Below are 26,389 nucleotides of genomic sequence, written 5' to 3' on the forward strand. Positions count from 1 at the left end.
AGAGCTCTGACTGATTGAGGGGTATCGCTGAATATACATGTACTCGTAGTAGAGCTTGTGATGAACTTACAAAGAGATAGGTATAGGGTTAGTCAGATTAGTAAAGATTTCTCCTTTCCTTTTGATAAATGGGAATACAGTTAACGATTTAGTCTGTCTCCCAGACCTTAGAGAATTTTATTAAAAATGGAGTGCAGCTCAATTTTAGAATGATTGTGCAAGTCTAGATGGCCTCCACTTTAATTAAAAACTGTTCTAAGCTCCTTTTGGATTTTATTATGTTTATTTTGTAGACATATATGTTTAAGTATGATAACTTTAAATCGGGGACTAACGTGTTCTGGGCTCCGTTTTGATTTTAATATTTTAGTTTTTAGATGTATATTTTTAAAATAAGATAACTTTATTCCTGGGACAAATGTTTGTTTATTACCGATCAGATAGCACAGTTTATGCACACGATACTATGAGGGAGGTGGACACACACACACACACACACACACACACACACACACACCTATAAATATATATATAAACATACACACACACATATATATATATATATATATATATATATATATATATATACTTACACGCAAATGAAACGCAAGTCGAGTATGCAGTATACATGTTATTTATTTTCAACAGTAAAGACAAGAAATACTAATAGGACAAGATTGACAAAAATTTGTCTGAAGACAGTTTAATGGATTAAAAGGCAGATTATATAATTGGTTTTTTTCTCAAATGTTAAGGGCTTACACAGTTTCGGGTCAATACCCAAAATGTCAGTCAATACCTGGTGTGACCACCATGAGCATTGATCACTGCCACACATCTCCTGTACATTGAGTGGATCAGGCGATTTGTGAAGGCCCTAGGGATCCTCCTGCACACATCCAGAGCAGCTGTGCGTAGTTCATCGGCAGTTGTAGGCACTGGGCGCACATTGTGCAGACGCCTTTGAACCTCATCCCATAAGTGTTCGATGAGGTTCAGATCAAGGCTGAGGGCTGACCACGGTAGAAAACGGATGTTGTGTTGTTGCAGAAAGGCCATAGTAGCTCGGGCAACATGGGGACGAGCGTTGTCCTGCTGGAAAATGTGTTGTTGATGTTGTGCAAAAAATGGAACAACGTGGGGTCTGATCACTAAGGCGATATACCGCAGAGCAGTGACGCCGTGTCCCCGACCTTGACCAACATTCAGAAAGCACATGGGTCGAAGTCTCGCATTAAGTCAAATCCCTGCCCATATCATGACGCTAGGTCCATCCCATGGATCCCTTTCCACAACGTTTCTGTCAGCGAAACGATCACCTCGACGCCGCCAAATTCTGACTCTTCCGTCTGCATGGGAGACACAAAAGCGACTTTCATCAGAGAAGATGACACGCCTCCACTCACGATGACGCCAATTGTGATGACCCTGTGCCCACTGAAGTCGAGCTTGTCGATGCCGTGGTTGGAGAACAGGACGACGTGCTGGTCGGCGACATCTGAGGTTGTTGGAACGGAGACGTCGGATCACAGTGTCCCGGCTAATGTGTCGATTATGTGTTCCTGTCTGTCGAGCACTTTCACTTGCAGTTAGGAGCGGATGTCGCTGGTATTGACGGGTAATCTGCCGATCTTGTCGAGGTGTGGTGACCCTAGGACGACCGCTCCGAGGAAGGTCATCTGTGGCCTGTGTAGCATTGTATCGATTCAGGAGACGGTAAATTGTGATTATGTTAACGTTGAAATGACGGGCAACATCTTGGACAGACTCTCCAGCTTCCAAACGTCCGATAGCCTGGTTTCTCTATATTTGAGTTAGGTGTGGCATTGTTGACCAAGGAGTGGTAGGTCCATGAATCGGCCACAGTTTTATACCCACTACAGTCCGTGACAGTTCGTGCATTTTCGATTTCGCGAGAAATGGGTGCATGATACCCACATATTCATTGAAATGGTGCGTTTTGGTGATTCGTTTTTTATGTTGCGATTTTACTCGGGGCTTCCAAAATGCAACCAAAAATATTAATAACACCATGAGGCTTCACTACATGCTAAAACTCGTATCAATTTATGGTTCCGTGTTTGTTACCTATTTGCTTAAAACCACTTGCGTTTCTCTTCTTCTTTTTTGTCGACCAAGTGATCAGACCCCACGTTGTTCCATTTTTTGCACAACACATTTTCCAGCAGGACAACGTTCGTCCCCATGTTGCCAGAGCTACTATGGCCTTTCTGCAACAACACAACATCCGTGTTCTACCGGGTCAGCCCTCAGCCCTGATCTGAACCTCATCGAACACTTATGGGATGAGGTTCAAAGGCGTCTGCACAATGTGCGCCCAGTCCCTACAACTGCCGATGAACTACGCACAGCTGCTCTGGGTGTGTGCAGGAGGATCCCTAGGGCCTTCACAAATCGTCTGATCCACTCAATGTACAGGAGATGTGTGGCAGTGATCAATGCTCATGGTGGTCACACCAGGTATTGACTGACATTTTGGGTATTGACCCGAAACTGTGTAAGCCCTTAACATTTGAAAAAAAAACCAATTATATAATCTGCCTTTTAATCCATTAAACTGTCTTCAGTCAAACTTTTGTCAATCTTGTCCTATTAGTATTTCTTGTCTTTACTGTTGAAAATAAATAACATGTATACTGCATACTAGACTTGCGTTTCTTTTGCGTTTGAGTATATAAGGTGTCACACGCGCCAGTAACAATGTATACCTTTAGAATTATCTGTTTAAATGGAAACGAAGAACTATAATCAAAGACTCGTGTAACACAATCGGATCGTGGTTAGGCACCAGAAGAGATTACTGAATCCGAGACGCCGCCATTCAATTATGTAAATCTCCGCTATGAGTGGGTGAGAAGTTGTATCGCGAAGATGTTCATTACAGATAAGGTAATTACCGTGGATAGTTTGTCTTCTCTGTACTCAGAATACATCAGGATGCCCACAAGCGGTCCCCAGCAGATGATGAATGTCACCAGCAGCAGCACCAGCATCAAGATGATCTTTAAAGTACAAAAGGAAGCTTTTAATACACAAATAAAACCGACAAAATCCTTTCCATAATCATATTTATACCTTACACAATTCAGACTATATCATAAGCCTGGATTTATGCATCACTATCAAACCGTGACAACACCAAAAAACATCAGATATTCTGGATTAGTTGTTCTTGATCCACGCGTAGCCCTAAAAGTGTGATGGCCGTTTCAAGTCATGTACATCGGAATCCAGTAAATGTGAAATAAAAGCAAAAGAACGCTTGCCATAATCATTAGAAATCTCTGTTAAAAGCAGTACGATTCCGACCATATCATACGTTAATGAATCGTTGTCAAATAGTGAGGATACCAGGTGTAAAAGGTGAGCATGTACTGCCCCACCGGTGGCACTGTCACAAACACACGCAAAGGCAAATCAATGGTTCACCTGAACAAACACACGAACATATAATACAAGCCAAAATTGAGAATTGCATCGGACATCATTTTGGTCCCTGATACGTCAAATTTGGAAATATCCTCCACATATCTATCATAAAGAATCTATCAAAGCTTTACTTAGCCCTTGAACGCTTGACCTATACCCCAACAGTGTGAAGTGTAGAAACCAAAAACTGGAGCGGCTGGAATATTGCTCGACATAAAGTAAGAGCTGACTATTTTCTAAAGGTAAAGTCATCCCTCTTGTCATACAGTCCTGTTGATAGTTTTGTGTCAATCTTAATTTGTATGCATTGATCTAAATATGAAACAGATGTTGCCGTTTACTGGTCTCTTTTATTTAACACGTTAAGTAATACTTCAGCAGTACAAATGTTTAAAAGTCTAACGTGCCAGTTGTTATAAAAAAGCTTTATCCATTACTAAACATTACATAAATGATATCCCCCCATCTCAGCCTCTCACCACAACCATTACCACCACTACCGCTACCACCCGACCCGTGTACCACTTACCCACTATCAATATACCAATGGCAATTTAATTCAAACACTTCATTCAACGAAGGAAGTTAAGGAGCATGCACACTTTCGAGTGGGTGATCTTGGTTTTAAGCGTTGACTTGACATAGCATTTGTGTTTCTACATATATAGTCTATGCACTGTGCATTTTCTGATAGCAGTATATGTGGTTTATGCACTCAGCCTGCTAAGGGACTTATACGAACGTAAAGAACTGCTTTGGTTGTGAAATATTAGCTAAACACACATCACCATTCATCCCGACAACAGGCATTTTTTCATACCGGTTACCGGCAGGATATGCGTTGCGTGACGTGGATTCTTGTCGCGAAATGTTCAGATCTATTTAAGCTCACGAACATCTTGGCGCTGTCCTATTCAACGCGTCATCCGATTGTACAGGGTAGAATTAAAACGTCCTTGTTGGTACATTTTCCCTTATGAAGTAGATATTGCACCTTAATGCAGTCAGCTGTGTGAGGTAATGCATTATCAGCTTGATGCAATATTCTCATTATATTTGAATATGAATATGCAATATTTAATCTAGTCACGTAATGTGAAATGATTAACTACCGAAAGGACGACCCATATCTTAGAAGTAGGAAATGAACTGAAGCTATTTCAATGCCTGTCTTGTAGTCGATCAATTCCACATGTCCTTCCAAGTTCCCGAGATCGCCCCCTCACACTGCCCTGTAGCATGGGGGGTTTTAGCAATCATCCGCACGGTTTGTATAAGTGTATCATCTTGGTACTATCACAGCAATGGTGGATAGATGTCGTTGTGGATAGATGGACTTCCCGTAGAGCTGGAGGTCGGTGGTTCGATACCCTGACCTCGTCATACCAATAAACATCTGCGTCATTAAAAGAATAAAACATGGTCTGGTCGGTCGGGAGTCAATATAACGTGTCTGAGTGGGGTATATGTGGTAAACTGCGGTATGGTACCTCAGTGCTCCTTATATAATTAGAACCGCCAGTAGCCTGGATAAGTACAAACAACCTCATATACAAACATGTGTTTGCACCTCGCTAGATAAGCGCAAAAATTGTGAAAAAAAAAATGTGAGTTAACCCTATTTCACCTTACCCCTATGTTGAGCATGCACATAATAGCAACTTGCCAAATGATACGTGAAGCCATATTATACAGTGTGTAAGGATTCAGACGTTCCAGAACAAGGAGCAGAGGAACCCATACCATTGGAAGCCTGACAGATTGATGAAAATGAATGTTCGTGCTTAACATGTGCTCAAATTTTACGAGTACGTTAGGGTAACATCGCTATTAACTATGGTTCAGTTACATCACTATGGACGATACACATATTAATGAACATCATAAACTGTATCAATATGAGGAATCGAACCCGGTTTTACGGCGTTATGAGCGAACACTTTCAACCACTAGGATACCCCACCGCCCCTTTTCTGTTTATATCTCATCCACAAAATATAATTCCAACCAAGCCATTGATAAATACCGAGGCACGTATCTAATGTAAAGCGAATATATAAACTCATTAGATGCAGCTGATATGTCTGCTCGGCGACCACGTGTTGTTCCACCGTTATCAAATCAGTACAGTCAAGCCAGGCGCCAATGCTGATTAGAGCTTAGAAACTTAGGGGAATAACCAGTACCGTGTCTCGTGTAAGGTTTTCAGATGAGTTCAGATTCACACTTTCTGCATGGGCGTGGACGTGTATGGAGGCGTCGTGACGAACGTCATGCGAAAGTCAACGTAAGGCAACATGACCTTTTGGAGAAGGTCTGTAATGACGTGGAGTCACAGACTGCCAGAACGGTACTTCATATTGAATATGGAAGGATCAGTGGACAATACTAACGAGACAGCATATCAGCGCCAACAGTTGTGCCGTTTGCGCGCCATGCTGGTCCACGTTTTGTCTTTCAAGACGGCAACGCTCGTGTCCACCGAACACGTATCGTTACTGACTACCTCCAATAGTAGAAACACATCACCAGAATGCAATAATCATCCGTGAGTCCTGACCTATCCCCCATAGAGCACGTCTTGAACATGATCGGGAGACGTATACGCGGACGACAAAGGCCACTTGCAACGTGAGAGGATAGGACAAGACTCCCTCAAATTGTCATTGTGAGATTGATTCGGACAATGCCACGCCGTATGACTGAATGTTTGACAGCACACCCCTTTCGTCTTTCTTCGTTGTCTGCATCCTTACAATACACGACCAACAGGTTCTGTTGATTGTCATGTTACACATTGTCCTTTTATTTGTATTTATGCAATCCGCTGTTATTTTGTAATGTCCCCTACGTTTGTGGAGAGTATTTAATAGCTGTTGTTAGATTAAAGAAGTGTAGTCTGTTTTTTAAAAACCTTTCATATCCCTCTTTAGCAAAAAGATGGGTTGCCACTAATAAAGACATGCAAGTGATACAGCCTGTCTTGGCACAGCCTAGAACAAGAACAAGACTATTGGCACTGCCACATGCAACATTTAACATAAGGCTGTATATACGTGTATGTTAAAAAAATAGTTTATTTTATTGACATTTCCATACTGGCTGTTATTTATTATATGCACGTCAATAAAAGGTTCACATGCAATGTCCCCATACACTTTGTTGTGCAACAATTGCATATGATTAAAGTTATGATTTGTTTGCGGTTACAGAAACAAGATGTCTTTTTATCCCACTCTCCTTCGGTTTATGGTTGGCACGTCCCCAAAGAATACAATCTGAAAAAACTAATTCCATAAAGACATCGTTTATTTGACCTAAGCCTGAAATGAAAAAATAATCCAGGCCTCACCTGCCAATTTGACAGTGGCATTACAGATAGCTTAACTTCAATGACGTTGGCACGTTAGCATATCAGTGCATGAGCCAAAGAAAAATATATTGGAAATTTATAAGAAATATATAAAGCAATATGTTTCTTCGACAAGTCGTTTACGGTTTTCTTCTTTTTTCGTTTAGTCCTTAGACAATCTTTCCAGACCAATACATAACACGACTTCTTGGAATGAAAGTACATGCCAAAAACATATCACTTTTCTGTCACTGCAAATGGATTTTTCGACAATGTTTGTCTTTCATAAAGCAACATTGAGCTGACAAACAGCCTCTTGCAGTTCTATTAGCGACGGAATTGCAAATGTTATTGGAAAATTCGATAGTAATGCTGGTGTCATTCGACAGATGGTCTGCAAACATGATAACCACAACGAATACGATGTGTTTATGTTTGCGTTGATGGTTGAGGTTAATTAGGTAAAGTTAAAACATCTGGGATGCTAATGGATTTAAGCACACTATGCAGGCCATCTTTAGGATTCCGGCGCTGGATAATCATAGATCCTTTTTTCTCGTATGCCTGTTGTTGGGCCGACTAAAGTGAAGATTGGATGGTTGCATCATGTTACGTCGTGTTGATCGTTGCTCATTTTATCAATCACTGGTTTGTCTTGCCCACGCTTAGGTATTTACAGGCCGTTGTAAACACATATGAACACATATGAATCTAGTCACAATCTCACACACAATGTAGGAGGAGCAGTTGGCCCAGTCTTTTAAGGCGTTGTCATTCGCTATGCAGAGTTGCGTCCCTTGGACACACCAGAAACCTGTGACAGTGGGTTCGAATCCCGGTTCTCCCTGATTATGTTTCTAGGCTTGTCAGCACCATTCCCGTGCTCTTGGGTTTCACCAAAGTGGTAAAAATCTGAGACCTGCGTCCCCTACCTCCCTCACGAAGCTGACACGCTGTCAAAAACTTGAATTCTATTCAAAGCGGCGTAAAACCGATCACACTCACTGACACATACACAGTAGCAGTAGGAAATGATATACTTCAACCAAGCTGCAAACAAACGTATGATAGTTGGCCTTTTAATGAACAAAATTCTTATTTTTTGCAAATGGCATCTTATATATAGTTTAGACAACATCGATGCAAAAGACATCCAAAGTAGGCCAAGCAAAGTAAGATTGCTTACATATCATAGTCACCATATGCATGTAATACTGCCGATGTGACTTTAAATTGTACCTCATGCACATGCCTGCATATCGATTGATAATTAGTTTCCATACAAATTGATGTCGAGTAAAATAATCAGTCATTAAGTGCACTTGCTAATGTTACAATTGATCCCTGAAGAGATTATATTAAACAGCATAACGATCGGGAAATCGTTGAGGCTCCAATTACATCGACTGATCCGAACACTTTACTGACATTTGCACGTTGACCCTTCTTTTCCTGGTGGATTTCATGTTAAGATTCGGTATCAAAACTAACATTATTTTGGTCTGCTATCAATACATGTTGTTAATGCCGTCTCATAATATCATTAAACTCGCCCAAAGACTAACAAAATGAAATAAATGTCATCCTGAAGAATCTTTTGGTGGCATAACCTAATTATAAAGAAATAGGTGAACGGGCATTGGAGGTAAAGTGTGTGATAACACTCGTAAAAAGATCTTGGTTAATCCATGATTAATTATTAAAAAGGTTCTATTCAAAGTTGTTGACATTTCCAAATTTGACGTATCGATGATAAAAATTTATGTCTGAGGCAATTTCCTTTTTTCTCAGTGTACCATATATTCCAGGTAAACAACTGTCTTGCCTTTGCATGTGTTCGTGACAGGTGCGACCAGTGGGACAGGATTGTATTTCGCTCACCTTTTCGCGAACACCTGGTATCATCACTACTTGATAGCGATTTATAAGCTCATGATATAGTCGTACAATGAGAGTGCGTTTAGCAGAGATTGCGATATGTACAAGGGCTGGTTAAAACGTTCTAAAACTTACAAACAAAACCTACAATTGTGAAATTGTTTTTAATTTTATTTTTCAATATTTGTTTTTCAACATAATCTTTTCAATACACATCTCACATCGATAGGGAAGCTTTTCAATTCAAGTCAGGAAGAGGTTTTCTGAAGCCACCCTAAAAACCCATTCACGGCAGCTTTGTGGTCATGGTTGTTGTTATAGTGCTTCCAAGAAAGTATTCTTTCTGTTTAGAAAACATGTGGAAATCACTTGGTGCCAGATATGGCGAGTATGGATGGTGAGAAAGCTCTTCGAACCAACATTGTAAAAGAGTAGCCTTTGCAAGTCGAGAGGTGTGAGAAAAAGGTATTGTCATGAAGTAGTAGAACTCAAGCAGTTATCCTCCCTCGCCGCTTTTTTAGGATAGAATCTCTCAGGCGATTAAGCAATTCAGCTAAGTAGGCTCCGGTAATCGTCGTTTGACTTAAAAGTAATCAACAATGATCACACTCTTTGCATCCCAGAATACAGTGGCCATAACCTTCTTCACTGATCTTGAAGACTTGAGTGTCTTTGGTGACGAGGAAGTGGAATTGTGTCATTGTATGGATTGACGTTTTGACACTGCGTCATATTTGAAGACCCATGTTTCATCACCCGTTACTAATCTCATTTTGAATTTGACGAAAGTCTCCTCAATTAGCTCTAACGAATCTCAATGTCATTTCTTTTTTCCTAAAGATCAGAAATTAGAAACTTTGTCACCCAATGAGCAGATAACTTAATCTACTGTAAATGTTCATAAATAATAGTTTCAATGGATCCACTGATTAGACCTGTATCTTCCTCAAGTTCAGCAATGGTAATACGTCTATCTGACAGTATAAGTTTTTCTATCTCCTTGATTGAATCTTCATTTAATGGACGTTGAAGGACGTCCAGACCTAGGGGCATCATCAAGGTGTTGTTCCCCCAGTCTTAAACATAGCTGCCCAACGTTTAACAGTGAAATAGCTAGGGCACTTATACTCATACACTTGTGACCTGGGTCATCAATTTTTTGAGGAGTACTTTTCTCTGAAGTCAAAAACTTGATGACTGCTCGGTACTCGTTCTTTTCCATTTCTGTGTCCATTTGGACTCATCTCACGTTCAAATGCTGTCACTAATATACAAACGGCCTCAACAAACCAAATACGCTTGCATAGCACTACTAAAAGAATGTACTACATGGACCAGTTCACTTTGTTATGTTTGAAAGTTAGTAAGGCTTAGAACTTTTTGCCCTGCCCTCGTATGACTTGAAACGGCTGCCACACCTTCAGGTCAACAAGTCAAGCAAGAACCACAAACCAAGAACACCCGGTGTTATTTGTATTTGATCGTACAGGTTGTAAATGGTCGTTTGTGTTGCCTCGTTCATTTGACATATGACAGGAGTACTGATGTGTGGCATCAGGCAACAAACAAACTCTTAATTACTTTTTGTTCTACCGTTGATGATATTTATCGCCAACACAAAGGTTATTTTTTTAAAAGCGCACTTTGTAATTTTTATCCGTAATATTTTACTCCAAGTAATAATCCTTAACGCCGGAATGGCTTGTTTTCACTTCAAGTATTAGAACACATGCATCTTCGTTGATTAATAATCTGTTTCAGTGGCGAGGGCTATAGACTTTTTGGTTGTTACACTTGCATGTTGAGGGATATTGACAGGTTAATTCTATATGGTTTAACTCAGTGAAAAAGCCAAATTGTATAAGAAAATGTAACAATTGGCAAGTCTATGATCCAAGATGACTTGGTGCCATATGTCTGTACTTTCTTTGTCTACATCAAACTTGCTCAATAAATTATGAAGTTCCCGTGATTTATTAAAACGCCTGAAAAGGTATTTTTCTGATAAACCTAAAAAGTGTCTCTGTGACTGACATTCCCAATGACATGCGACGCAACTACCAGTAAACATGCTCACAAAATTAAAAGGCGAATTGGGAATGCATACTCGGTTCTCTGTCACAATATAAACACCCAGTGTCATCTTTGATAATTAAAAATTTGCAGTGCTCGCTTTCATTACATGATGGCTTTTCCATATGCCAATTACAAGCATTGAATATCTCTAACACTGAAATGTTGTTGTTTAGATTAAGAGCTTGATTTAATATTTAATGACGCATCGGCAATATTTGGATATTGCTTTGGAATTATGTAATAAACGTGTTTAGCTTACAATCTATTGACAGCCACCGTGATTACAACTACGTTGTTATTATTACTCACATAAGCTGATAAGTGTGTAGAATAGGATCATGTTGTTGTTATGGAGAAGGCAACTTTGGACTAAGAGAGGTTGTGATGACAATTCAGTCAGATCAAGACTAAATCCTGCACATTGTTCATAATGTTAATAAGATTCTTTTTGAATCTTTTTTACTGCATTGGCTATTGGATCCAATATTTGTAATATATTTCTCCCGACAAGGATATGCAAGGTGTCAGTGTGTTTGTGGACATCTTTCAGCTTTCAGTCTTAATCACTAAAGCATATAAAAGATGGAAAGCTCAAAAAGTCAATATCGCTCTCGAAAGAACAACATTTATTGTGCACACCAGCATTTAATCTATTGTTTTGAAAGATAAAAAAAATCAAATACGTTCCCGTAATTCGGGTTTCGGATTTTGAAAGATTAAAAGCTCAAAACCGAACATTCTGTTGTTCATGTAATAATTTGAAATTCACGATTAGTTGAGCCATTTCAAGACAGCAGCGCCTTTGTAAGTATGTATTTCTACTTTAACGACATTCATTCACGTTTGTGGCACAACATGAAAGCTGTGATGGCATCTGTCATCTGACAACAAAAGACCTCAAAATCTACATCATTTTGAAAAGGGCTTTCGTGATTCTGAATTCAATACTCCGACTTAAGAAAACTGAAGTCCCAAGGAGGTTTTGAGGTTTCAATTTCACAAAATCAATTGTGGTCAGCTGAATTAGAGGAATAATTTTGAGTTTTTGATCTTTCAAAACAAGAATAAAAAAGCTGGAATATGGAATTTCTAAATGTCCATCTCTTAACCTTGAGGACAGAAAACTGAAAAAGATATACGAACCCATGGCGTATACTGTAGTGAGTGAGTATGGTTTTACGTCGCTTTTAGCAATATTCAAGCAACATCACGGCGGGGAAACCAGAAATGGGCTCCAAACATTGTACCCGGACGAGCAAACGCTTAAATCACTAGGCTACCCCACCGCCCACGCATATACTGTAACACGTTTGCATAACGTGGTAATAATTCAAGAAATAATATGGTATCTATTGGTCTACATGATCTGCATGATTAAAGAATGATAAAAACACATTTAGAAATTGTTATGGACCTAATCAGATATTGTCATAATTATCAATGCGAATTAGCCTTTGTAAATTTCAACAAATGCTTGTTTTGGACTTAGTACCTCCCTAAATGTATAGGTATAGATAAAACGCGTCAAAAGGTTGATATAAAGATTTGAATGAAATTTTTTTCTAATTATTTGAACATGAGCAAGTCTTTGACACAAGCAGAATTTCCTAGAAGACGTAGGTAAATACGGAACAAACATATGTTACACAATTCTTGTTCAGTCAAAGAATAGCTTAAAAGCAAGATTGTCTCTTCAAGTTAAAACCTTTGGCCTTTTTCACTCATTGTCTCGAAACCTCTGTCTGATCATGTAGTTAAAAACGTGCAAGCGTGAGAAAGAAAAAGATGTTAGTTGAACATATCTGAAAATTTAATACAAATATTTAAATGATTTAAATTCCACAAACTATCAATTTGACATCTCTAGCAGTCCAAAAATGCTCTTATCCTACCTCGTGCTGCCAAAGTGACAACTCTGTGGAGCTAATTCACCTTGGAATACAAAACACCTATTGGGGATAAATAGAGAAAATATTGTTTAAACTGGCTTTCGATCCAATGCTTATCCGTGAGAATAGTTTATGCGTAGTGCTTTCGCGCGACAGGGTGAAAAACATGGATCTATTTGTAATAGATACACGATGATGGAACATATTCGTTGTGACACAGGCGTGTTAATTATAAAACAACGATGATACAACAAGCTGCCCAAATCCTGCACTTAACACGTATAAAGACAGCGTCCATCGTTCTTTGCGGTATCATATAATGAAAGGTTTATTCAGAGAGGAGTTGGATCCCACTTACCCTTTTCTTAAGCTGTGTCTGAAGCCTGATGTCCTTGCTAATCCTCTCGCCGGGGACCTTTGCGGACCAAAGCGTCCAAATTATGACGGCATATGCAGCCGACATCAATATACATGGCAAGAAAAACAACACAACACACACGATGGTGTAGTATATCTTCCTGGCTGGAATGTCGCTCATTGTTGAGTTTGAAACTGGATCTTTCCACTCCACCACTGGCCAGTCATCGTCACACCATTTTTCCACGTGGTTTCGCCATGCCCTCTCCTCTTGAACTCTGTATATAAGCATGGGCACAGCAATTGCCAAAGAGCACACCCATAAGGCCACGATGGTATATCGGGCTCGCCGTTCTATGAAATGAGCTTTCATAGCGAACACAATCCCAAAAAACCGGTCACATGATATGAAGGTCAAGGTGAATATGCTGGCGACAAGGGAGAGCACTGTAATAAAAAGGAAAAAGCGAGTTAGTGGTGGGATTTTACAAATAATAGCATTTCAGTGTATCGTTTTCCAAAAGTTTTCAGAAAAGTTATCAGAAAAATGGTAGCTGAATCTGAATATTTCAGCGGCCCTTTTCTTGAACGCTGCAAAGTGAAAGGTAGGTTTGAATATATATATATGGAAATTATTTGTTTCTTTCTGCTCAAATATACGATAAAACAAGTGAGTGACTTGGGTTTAACAGTCGCTTTTAACAGAATTCTAGTTGTATCACGGCGTGCCAGCTTAATATGGGAGGAAAGCCCGAAGTGATGCAGGTCTCAGACGTTTACCACTTTAGACAACTGGGCCACCCGTGCCCCTATTAAAAGAAGTCTAAACCAAGTATCTTATTTAAGTTATATATCAACATAGCTAAATGGACAGGAATTGGAAAGCAAACGAAGCAAATGTCCATGTACGGGCATGTATTTTCTTATTAAGAAGCGGTACGTGTGGACTAGTCGTCTCAGGCGTCGCAATTCGCTGTGCAGAGTTGTGTCCCTTGGGTACGCGAGAAACCAATGACTGTGCGTTCAAATCCCGTTCGTACCGATAATGTTTCTAGGTTTATCAGCACCATACCCGTGCTCGGGGATTCATCAAAGGGGTAAACGTTTAAGGCATGAAAAACTTCGGGCTTTCCTCACGTGTAAGCTGAAACGACGTGAAATATCAGGAATACTTTTCAAAGCGGCGTAAATTCCAACTCACTCACTCACACAGTGAAGTAAAGAAAGTTTCTTTTTTCAGTAATCAAGCGTTTTTGTAAAGTATTTAAATCAAGTTGAAGCGGTTGATGTGTAAAACAAATCAGGTTAAACACAAAGGATAAGTTAAAGACACAAAAACAATGTGAGTGAGTTGGTTAAATGCAATTTTAAAATGAATTTCCGTAATATCACAGCATTTCAGACCAATGTGACGTTAAACCAACTTCGTGATCATACAAACTCACGAGCACGCATCATGGGTATGTCAAACCAAGGATCATAATTGATACGAATCTGGAACTCGAACCCACGATCAGCCCTGCACAGCAATTTACGGTGCCTTAGACCACTGGGCCATCGGTGTCCCCGACTGTGACGAACGAATATGATTCAGGAGGACGGACTTTAACACGCAAAAACATCATTAAAAAATTAAATGTCTGGCGAACGTAGATAATCTTCTAGTCCAGTCATCACGGTGCATCATCGTAAGAATATACAAAGACATGTTTGTTAATAATCAATGGATGCATTGAAGCATAATGCTGATTCATCAAGAACCCTTTCAGGGATGATGTTATTCTTTTGGAAGACTACATTTATGTAATGATTTTTAATCATTGTCGTTTAATGTTCAAGGCCGGAATAATGTCAGTAAAAGGTTTCCTAGAATAAAGCAAATGAAAGAATTGATTGAAGAAGAATAAAGAACGTTCGGTAACTCTACGTTAGATTATAGCATTAGTATTATGTTCTTCATGCCTCGATCGCACATCTAGATCTCCTGAGGACTTTTCGCATACAGGATTAGAGATGCATCATTTTATATCAATTCCAGTGATGTTATAACGCTGATTAAAAGCTAAAAGGTGGAAGAAAAACATTGTGAAGCGAAATAAGAAAATGAATATGAAATAGCGGATCCATGATATTGACCCTATCCATAATTATCACACTGAGGGTAACAGTGCAATTGGCATAGGTCACGTGAGGTTTGCTATCTCAGAATATCGTTGAGAGAAGGTTTCATTTAACGTGTCATGTCATGTATGTATGTATGTATTTATGTATGTATGTATGTATGTGTGTGTGTGTGTGTGTGTGTGTGTGTGTGTGTGTTTTCGTTTGTGTGTGTGTGTGTGTGTGTGTGTGCGTGCGCGCGCGCTTGTGTGGTTGCGTGTCCATGTGTATGCATCTATGTTTATGCAACAATGCTATAGCTTGTTCTTAAAGACCATTTATTCTAAAGTCACTCTACATATTCAATTAAACAACCAGGTTTTGTATTTACAACAAAAGTATTATGCTCGCAGGATCATTTAACTGATTTTAATGCAAACATGTTCATTGTGTCGAGTTTAAATAAATATCCGAAAAATATGCACTGAGTTTTGTAACAGGGACAGTAAGTATTGCACAGTGTCCAAATGATGATCTTGTGTACACAATGTACTAGTTTTTATATTGGAGATACATGTATTGTACATCGTTTGGTTGATATAATTCCGGCCATTTAAACTGTAAGTAAGTCTGTTAGTGTTCCATACGCGTGTATGAAACAAGGGATCTGTCTCATCGCTACGACTCCCTACATTAAGATATTTTTTTTTTCTAAGATAACTATTTCAAATAATTAAATGGTGTATTCAAACTGTCCAAAGAAACAAAGTGGGTCAGTGTGCATTCACAAATTCCCGCTTGAGGTGCTGGCAGCTTTGTGAAACAGCATCATGAAATGAATGAACTATTTCAAATGCCTTACATGTGTCAACCACACATCGATAAAACGTTCAACTTAACAGTGAGTGACCTGGGTTCAGTATTTCAACTGTTTATATGTTAACGTTATGTGTGGTATGTACCGTTCAACTAGTCTAGGCTAGGTGTTAAAGCGTGCGCTCGTCACACCAATTTCGAAAGCGTGGATGTGATTCCCCACATGCATACAATGTGAGAAGTACCTGCATGGTGTCCACTGCTGTGATTTTGCTGGAATATTGCTAACAGGGTTTTCAAGCCATAGTCACGCTCGTGTGTTGTAATGTTTTCTCATTCTTTAGAATCGAATATAGGCACAGGGTTGTCTCGAAATCCATGTAACTCTCGTAAAAGAAACACCTTCATACAACATAATAGCAGTATACTATAGTCTTGCCAGATTCATCTCGCATAGTATGAGAAAAGTCACATAAAACGTTATTGCCTTGATGGGAACTTGGGGTTACACAGTACCAGGGGCGGTGGGTTAGACTATTAGTTAAAGCGTTCTCTTGTGTCGCCGAAGGCCCAGGTTCGCTTCACTCTAAAAGAAAGATGGTGTACAATCGACTCTAATGTAAGGTTCTGCCACAAAATGGTCATAGATGCACCAACCGAATATGGCTGTCTTCTTGACATGACGTCACACGCAAGTCATGCGTGTTGCCCTGCTGTAGATAACGTCTCCAAAGAGATGATATTATGTGTTGATGAACATTAAAATGTCTGGCTATTTCGTTTTGCCCCATTGATTTCAGCAAGCCATGGCATTGCGTAAGCGTTATTTACATTTTAACGAAAGTGGTTTTATGAGCACATGCTGGCTAAACAATCACTGTGTGCTGTTAACTTTCAAAGTATCCATGCAAACACGCAAACATCCAAATGGTGCGCCGTTCATTATCATGCACGTGTCTTTATGAATATCTATTAGAAGATGTATTAGTAGCATTATTTCAGAATAAATCATTTTGATTGAACTTTATATGAATCACAGTTACTTTTCCTTTAGTGTGGCCTGGGGAATGTTGCTGACGTGCTCGCATTCGTTGATCCAGTGCATCCCATAAAAGTTCGTTTGGATACCTGGAGGGCCTTGGCAGGACCTGGATGTTGTGATTCCTCAAAAAGGCTGTTGCCTGTCTTGCCGTGTGAGGCCGTACATTGTGTTGGAAAATGACATTCGCTTTTTAAATAACGTGTGGCCGAAGAATATCAGCCTTGTAACGTTGAGCCGTTAAATTCCGTTGAACTTGCAACAAGTTCCAGCTCGTCATTAAAAAATGTGTCTCCTTCTCAGCTGTGGCCACACACCCTGTGAGCTTGACACCACTGACGTCGCAGCTGAAAATTCAGGTCCGTCAAAAAGACCCCTAGAACTGGTCGTCTGGAGGGAATACCTTAAGTGCGTAAACGGTTCCTCGCTGATATCGTACGCAATCCTGGTATTGCCGTGGTTGTAGAGGTGGCCGTGGGGGTTCTTTCACGTAATGACGTAGCCGTATGAATGCGCTCTGTGCTCTTGTAGTGAGACGTGGTCGACCTGATCCAGGGAAAGTCGCGTGTTGTCCCGTGTGTCTGATAACGGTTCCACAGTGTTGTAATCGTGCTTGGTGCTACCGGTACGTTGAAAATCCTGGCTACGGCCGAAGAGGATTCGCCTGTATACAGCCGACCGATGGCGTTGTGGCGTTCGGCTTTCGTCAGTCGTGGTATGTTTAGGCTGTTCACTTGTTGTAAAGGTTGTGATGGCATGTAAATGAAAACCCAACGTTTTAATAGCCCAACAAGAGATATTTGCACGTACATGTCATATTGGTTGTGTTTTTGCGATTTCACGTTTAGTTGATTACAAGGGGATTTCACGTTTCGTTGATTGAAAGGTGATTTTACGTTTAGTTGATAGCAAGGTAAGTTCATATTACATTAATTGAGTTTGATTTCCCCTGCGAACCAGCGATTTTTACCAAATTACTGCAGTACCATATTTTTTCCACACAAAGCAATGACGAATTTGGTATTAAGTGTGTATAGGAATCAGCAACACTACGTCAGATATTTACGATTTGCAGAGTATATATCTATATATTACACGTTTTAAGCATTTCAAAATCGATGCAAACCTTTGATGCAGGCAAAATGGTTGTTCAATTCAGACAGTCGTAGACGTATATGAAAATCATACCATTGTACTTCGGAGATGGGGTCGTGGGTAGTAAAAGCTAATATCAATCAGGGAAGCAGACAGTGTGACTACCATGCTTTGCCTTACAACCGAACCCAACAATTTCTTAACAAGACAGATGATGTTGTCATCTCACTGACAGCAAACTATCTTCTTGAATTATGTTTTTAAATTAAGCCGATGACCAATGCTGTTTTCAGATTGTCGAGACTTTCAGGCTTAAATTATCTTTCCTGGTATCTGATGCTGTCCTGTCATTTTGAAATGGTTATTTTGAGCGTTTTTAGTTTATATCATATACACAAATCTGTCATTCTTAAAGGTTTGTCCAATTAAATATGTCGTCGAGGAAGGATTATTGCAACTTCAAATAGGGGACAACGAGGCCTGGGATGTATAACAATAAACCTGTCTATTTTTGGACCGAGAAAGCCAGTTGCTAATGCAAAGACATGCTGTGAGATGTTGACAAGTGATTTTCGGGAAAGAACAGAACGTATAATTTGTCTTGAACGAAAGTTTGCGTGAGCAAAATTAATTGAGCAAAAATCTTGAAATTATTTTTCATGGCTTCACACCATCCTCATGCGACGGACAAGGTACGGATGTCGTGTGCAGTATTCGTCAATTGTTGAGAACTCAGATGGCAGAAGTTGCATCATTGTTGTACACTTCAAAGACCTGCGTTACGTTTGGCCTTCTCGTACAAGCTAAAAGGCCGTGATATAACTAAAATACTGTTCAAGCTGCGTTAATGTAACTGGGATTTGTTGATGCCATATCGATGACACAGCTAGGTGATCTTTTACACAAATAAAATATTCGAGACGAACAACCATGTCTCCACTCGGGGAAGGCATTGTGAGAGAGCATCATTATCGATGATATTCGTCCAAGCTCACAATGTGATTGAATCTCGAAATAGCAGGTTAATTCGAAGTATCTTTCGAATATCATCCACAAATGACAGGGAGTAAACATCATATTTCCACGCATCGAAGTCGATATCGGTATTGTATTTCATGATATAAGTATCTATCAGCAATGTGTTATTAATATCATGAAATGATCACAAAGCTAATCAGCCCAAATTATGATATAGTACCAATTAAGTTTGAAGCCATGTGTGTGAACAGAAACATCCAAACATCCAGAAACACTATTTAAAATCATATAGATATAGTATGTAGTAAGGCATTAGTTCATTGAGCAAGTAGATGCTTGCATTTTGATGCTTGGAGTTTATAAAAAATAGTTCCTGCTTGAGTACCTCATTTGCATATTTATCGGATGGTGATACAATGTTTATCGGATTGGTTTATCGCACCAATAGAACCATCCATTAAAACTATGATAATTATTGGTATTAACTGATACCAGTAAAACGGGCATAAATATGAAAAGTTTTTTTTCCTACTAACGCAGCTATTTCGAGGTTAAACAGTCAATTGGACCTCCAATGTGCACATGCATACATAGATCCTAGGGCAACCTGTAGTAACTAAATCATACCCTTGGAATCCCCATGTGACAATCCCCAATACCAGTGTATTATCATTTGTAGTCTACTCCGCATATGACGAACATCAAGGGACATCCAAATTTAGTTCGTTACATCCAGATTGCATGGTCATTTGCATGAACAGTAACGTTTGTGATATTGAAAGGGTTTTGTAGCAATTACCTGATAAAGATATTATCCTGCATGAGCCGATCTCGACTTCGAATTCGTATAATATAATAGATACAAAGTTCACTATGACATGGTTGTCTATTGATATGCATAAGTTAGAATCACTTTCCTACTCGAACTTTTAGTTCCCTGTGCACAAGATGAGATAGCGCATAGCATTGTACGATGTCTTTCAAATCAATGCCATATGTCAATATGAACATAATAATATAATCTCTCCGAGGGATCTTATCAGAATTCCTCGCCTTAACGCACGTCTATTTGCCCCAAACCAACGCACCCTTGTCGCGATCGAAAGTTTAGAATAGTATTATCTATTGTCCACCTGAACGGCAAATTATCACCAATTTCCTTTTTCAATTCATAGTTGAAGACAAATTCGCCCAGACATTACCAGGTTTGTCAGCATTACCCCCGTGGTGGTGGGTTACATCAATGTGGTAAACGTCTAAAGACCTGCATCACTTCGGGACCACTTCAGTATGACACGCCGTGATATAACCGACATTTTGTTCAAAGAGGCAACAAACTAAACTCCCTCCCTCCCTCACACACTCACTCAAAGTTGTAGACAATTCTACCATGAATTTGGAATTTACTCGATTCTGATTGGTCAATCAGAGGCTATTAAATCACAATAAACCCCCTCTGATTGAAACAGCTGGTTTGACGGCCGCATCACCGCGGAAGCTAATATTCGTAGAATAGTACTTTTTTCAGTCATTGTCGGTAGGCATAATTAAAAAAACTATATCTACAATTACAGGTTACAAAATGCACAGATGCGGTTACTACAATATTCAAAGGATGTGTGGCAATACATTTCGTGCAAAAAACATGATAGCAGTCTACAAAGGGACTGTATTTATGTTTTGGAGACAACAGAGAGCTTGGAATTTTGGCGCTTTTTTATATACGACTATGACGTCATAAATATTGCGTCACAATAAACAATATGACGTCATAATGGTGACGTGCGATGTAGAGCGAAAGCCTTGCAAAGCTTGCTTTGTTTTCTTTAGGGATTCCCAACTCATGTTAGCTTACCAAGTTGCCGTGCTTATATGCTTTCAATGCCTGTCATATGTTCGAGTGAAGTATTATGGAGTAAACAAACTGCTTGAGTATATAAAGCGCCATATTGTGTTCGGTGATTCCGTAATTCAGATCGATCAGATCAAAACACTCGACTCAACCCATGCCGCTTCACTCAGTATATTTGCTAACACCAAAGAGTTCGCGTTTTATTTTGTCATGGTAGAATGGAGATAAACATACATCGTTAATCCGACATACTCGTTAATCCGACACAATCATGTGCAACCAACGATGTCGGATTAACGAGACTTGACTGTACTGTGTTTTCAATGTAGAGCTAGGTTACCTGTAGATTTAACCGCGCTAAATTTAACATTTGAAACCTCACGCTGCGCGTTCGGTTCCAAATTCAATTTAGCGGGGTTAAATCTACAGGTAACCCAGCTCTACATTGAAAACGCAGTATGTTTATCTCCTAATTAACATTGTGTACTTTACTTAAACAGAACCTGATGATTGTATTTTGCGATTAGATATTGATGAATGTGTTTTCGGTTCTAGCATCGCAGGAGAGTGAGTGAACTGGGTTTTAGGTCGCTTGGAACAGAATTTCAGTTATATAACAGCCTGTGGAAAGGAATCGGAAAGTGATGCATATCATAGATGTTAACCACTTTGGTGATATACACAAGCACGGTATGTGTTTCATCAAAAAGAAACAATCAGAGCGATTCTGGGATTCTTACTCAAGATCACTGCACGCCAACGGAATGCAGCACAGCGAAGTAAGCCGCCTTGTACCACCTGGCACGCGTTTCATTCCCAATAACATATGTCACCAATTAAAGCTGCTTGGGGGTCAAGCCAACATTAACAACCTTCGGGTAAATACGGCACCCTAATTAACCGAAGACCCTGACACGGAACTCAAGTGTTTCATGCTGAAACGTAATGTAAATTTGTACTGCTAAAGAATTGATATGAAAGACTATCGGGTTCATTTTATGTCCCTACTTGGACCAAAGCATCTTGTCATCTAACATGAGTAGCAATTTTCGTGCATAAAATCTTCAAGGATGTATGCTAAATACATGTCAATCCCTTTGTTGTTCTTTAGTGTCCTCGAAGAACAAAGACATCATTGATGAAGTCCTTTGATTGATTCGTGAACCGATCAAGTACAAGTATTTCTATTGACGGAACATTAGCATCAATGAATAATGATTTAATTCTGGGCACTTCAGTAATTTCCTGTTCGAGTCAGGGCTCCACAAGTCTGTCATTAAAATAGCGGGACCTGGATATGAATTCCGCTGAAAAATCACCAAATTGCGAGGTGTTTCGTCTGCATTTGACACGAACGCGCACGTAAATTCTAGTGTCTTGGACAATCAATCACATTTGACTCTGATCAAATAAGCAGAAGGTCTAATGAAGCTATTTTCATGCACGAGTCTGTAAAGTTTTCCAATTGTGGTTGCACTGTACTTTAGTTATGGTCGGGGGGAATTAAATTTAATCTAATTGATACACTGTAGAAAACACTAACAGCAATCGAAGTTCTCGTTTCTTTACTCATCGACGGCGAATCATCACATGGATGAAATTAAGTGTGCTTTTGGATGGTATATAATTTTGGGGGCATCTATGTATGTGTGATACCCTTAAGAAACTGTGATACATGAAAACAATATATTTAGCGTTATGTAGAAGAGTAAAATTAATGTAAAAGATTAATGTATCACCAAATAAACATTGAAAGGAACTATTGATATCAAAAGTAAATTTCAAATACTTTTATGAAAAAATATATTTATGAAACATATTTTTTCATAAAAGTATTTGAAATTTGCATAGCAACTCTTTGTTCACATCAAGTTCAACGAAAAACCACTGAAACCGATGAACAACGCTCGTGTTCATTAATCAATATTTTGTTTAAGATTCTAAATTGAGCATGTCATCATTCGTCTACAAACGGTGTAAACCTGCTGATGGAACTGAGATGAGTGAGTGAGTAAGTTATCCAGGTACAAAAATAAATAGAAGCCCTTTCCATATTCATAAGAATTATTTGCTTAAAGTAGACTGGACTGTAGTAGCCCGACTATATCATGAGCAAGTGTTTATGAATAACTATCAAATAAAGATGATACAAGGTGTTCGCGAAACCTTTAAGCGTATCATGACAACTTTGATAAGGTGAAAGGAACTATTGATATCAAATAAACCAATTGATGATATCATTAATCTATTTCATGATATCCTCACTTCCATTGACGAAAATATTTTCATGAATAAATATTTTTCAATGATATCAGCGTCTTAATATAGATCATTAATTCATATTAGTGTTCCATCATATTATAAATAACTGGAATCATGAAATGAATTAAGTATTAGATAGACTTACCTTGTGCAAACGTGTTGAATTTACAGAAGAATGACCCTAAGACCCATCCATCCGTAAGGTCATCAACGAGATGCACCCATGAACATGACACGGCTACTAAAAGGTCTGCAGCGGCCAGATTGACGATGTAATAGTTTGTTGTCGTTTGCATGCGCTTGTTGCGTGCGACGACAAGAATGATAAGGACGTTACCAACAATGGCGAAAGCGATGACAGGGATATACGTGAGAGTCTTAAGTGCTATCTCCCAGCTAGGCACGTGTTTAAACCCTCCAGGGTAGTCAAACGCGTCAAAAGAATCTGCGTCGTAAGCCACTTCAACAGTGTTGTTGTAGTTGTAGTTGTAGCTGGAGGTGACGTTTGAATAAAGAACATTTTGTGTTGTACTTGATGTTGTAATGTCATCAATGAATACCGTTGTAGTAATCTCCATGACTACCTCTGGAATACTCTGGCACGAATATAGAGACGTCTTGGACCCAACAATCACAACTTCACTTGGGAAAAGCTGGTGTTCCTACGCCATCCTTGCCTGAAAAAGCAAAGCATTCTGATGACCAATAAAATAAAAACCAATCAAAATAGAATATCCCATTGACGAATCATACTGAATGAGTGAGTGAGTATGGTTTTACGCCACTTTTAGCAATATTCCAGCAATATCACGGCGGGGGACAGCAGAAATGGGCTTCACACGTTGTACCCATGTCGGGAACCGAACCCGGGTCTTCGGCGTGACGAGCGAACGCTTTAACCACTAGGCTACCCGACCGCCTCTCATACTGAATGAAATATTAAGGAGTTTTGTTTGTCACACTTCAAAGCAAAATGATAATAATAGCTTTGCAAACATGCAAACGCCGTTAACTAAGCGTATTTATAACAACCAGGTGTATATCTGTATACAATGAAAGGAGTCCTTGTAACATACAAGTCACATGTAAGATGACACTGTTAATTATACCAGATCTGCTGACGTATCCTACCTTTCGCCAACGTATACGTTTCTGGTAAATAACCAGACATATGTCTTATTGTGACGAACCGATGGAGTCAAGATCGCGAGTGTTTGATGAGTATAAAATTAACTGTCATTTCCGAGTATACGACACGGGCGTAAGGCCTTCGACAGTAGTAGACACTCCTCTATGTGACGCCCTGTATTCACAATGTGATCTCAACTACGGATATTGTAACATGACGCCTCTCCGAACAAACGAGGTACCCATGTGGATGTCTTCATGAACAGTTGTTAACATCAAGAATGCATTCTGCAAAATGCGATCATTACATTTCAGGTGAGTAATAAACATAGCCATGAATAAACAGTTTGGCCTCATGATCATTTCTGCCAAAGGCGAAGGACGTGGAAATAGGATCAGCTTGTTTTATAATTACTGCATATCGCAGTAAGACCATGGCCACGAGATAAATAGTGATTTCTGATATTTTGACAAAACCTTATTTATCTTGGGCGATGTTTCCTTGAATCCAATCCCAAATATCTTCTTACCACGTACTGTTGGAATACATCTCATTCATTTGACCATCCGCGCGACATCTGTGATGAGGTGTAACTTACCTGAAATTAATTTACCCCATGTCGTTCGTACATTTATTTGGATTAAATTCGTGTCGACAGGTGCAGGTTAGAATATAACCACATATAGTGGTATATATCATTTACAAGCTTGGTATAATAAGAAATGAATAAATATGAACATATAAACTTTTTAATATTTTCTAATGCAAAATTGAATACTTCCTTGGCAAATGCACACAGTATATTTTTATTTACAATATAGCTATTGCAGTCATGACAGACTGAATAATTATGAAGTATGAGATTCTGACACTAGATATGTTAGAACAATTAATGGTGCAGACTGTCCGTATATATATATATAAATGCAACACAGCCAAATTGTCATTTTAGACCGAAATTAGATGCTAATTTTGTAATAATATCTTTGCATAACGTGTGTACTGTGGGTTATGGTATGGATTACGTATTTCCACGTATGAAGTCGTATATGTTATCCTTGATTGAGAGAATACTGTTTTTGCTTTCCATGAGGATTTGGAGTTTCACTTCGCAGGTGACGCATTAGCCACATAGTGACGACGACCTTTACGTCAATAAAAAATGATGTCAGTGTTGACGGTAAAACAGTAAAGTAAATGTAACACATTCAATATATACAAATAATAAAACATAGAAAAGTAATCTAAACGGCTGTAACAGCTACCATTAAAAGCACGCATTTTGAACACGAAAATCAGTTATTCTGACAAATACTCATTTTACAGGCCATTACATGATAGAGTCTTTGTTAGGTATTTAGAAGTCGGAAGAACATGAATACATTGCACTTTTTATGGATAGCAATTTCTTTTTTTCTTTCTCACGACGTTTCAGAACTACTTCTTGCTCTTTCGTCGCCTGCAGAAGGAGCAGGAAGTAGCTCTGAACCGTCGTGACAGAGAATAACAGAAGTTGCTATCCATAAAATGTGTCATGTATTCATTATCTAATAAAATATTTCTCGCTATATGGCTGAAATAATTAATGCCGAGGCTACGTTAAAATCTAACTAACTAGCTAACTTAACTTAACTAATAAAATATTTCGAAATGAAATGACCCCGAACACATATTCGTTGCAACGTCCACACCGTCACGAAAAATATGCTTGACAGGAAATCCTTCATCACAGAGTGCCATTTATTGACATAAAAAGATTAACATGTTCTAAACCGTACCAATCAACCAGATAGAAACAACAGTTTATTAATCTAATAATTAAGTTTGCAAATGCCATTTCATTCCATTCACGCAATAACATATATCTGCTCCGTTTACTCGGACAAGCGCAGTGTATAGCAAGCTAATTTTAACCACTCGTTACTTGAAGGGAATTCAAAAAGACACCATTAGCGTTTTATCTCTTTTGAGATCCAAGTCCTTTGAGTTCAAAGATGATGGCATTGTTTTTTTTTCAGAGGCGCAGTCGATTGTGATATGCGTGTTGCATCCCTACGGTCAACTCCCTAGTACCGTCTACGAGCCATGATAAACATTATGTAGAAAATGTTGCTCT

General features: G+C 39.1%; 1 protein-coding gene across 2 annotated transcripts in view; it reads right to left on the minus strand.

Annotated features, from left to right (window-relative positions):
• Positions 1 to 26,389, minus strand: part of LOC124138005 (neuropeptide FF receptor 2-like) — a 72,052-nt gene that overhangs the window by 16,542 nt on the left and 29,121 nt on the right. For both annotated transcript variants that reach the window (XM_046504512.2, XM_048382710.1), the window contains exons 2-4: positions 23,290 to 23,821; positions 13,004 to 13,449; positions 2,919 to 3,023 (exon numbers count right to left, since the gene is read on the minus strand). In XM_046504512.2, the coding sequence (XP_046360468.1) occupies positions 2,919 to 3,023; positions 13,004 to 13,449; positions 23,290 to 23,722 (984 nt within the window). In that variant the 5' untranslated portion in view covers positions 23,723 to 23,821. The remainder of the gene's footprint in view (positions 1 to 2,918; positions 3,024 to 13,003; positions 13,450 to 23,289; positions 23,822 to 26,389) is intronic.

This window comes from Haliotis rufescens, unplaced genomic scaffold (genome assembly GCF_023055435.1).
Source record: "Haliotis rufescens isolate VD_foot unplaced genomic scaffold, xgHalRufe1.0.p SCAF_40, whole genome shotgun sequence".
NCBI lineage: Eukaryota > Metazoa > Mollusca > Gastropoda > Lepetellida > Haliotidae > Haliotis > Haliotis rufescens.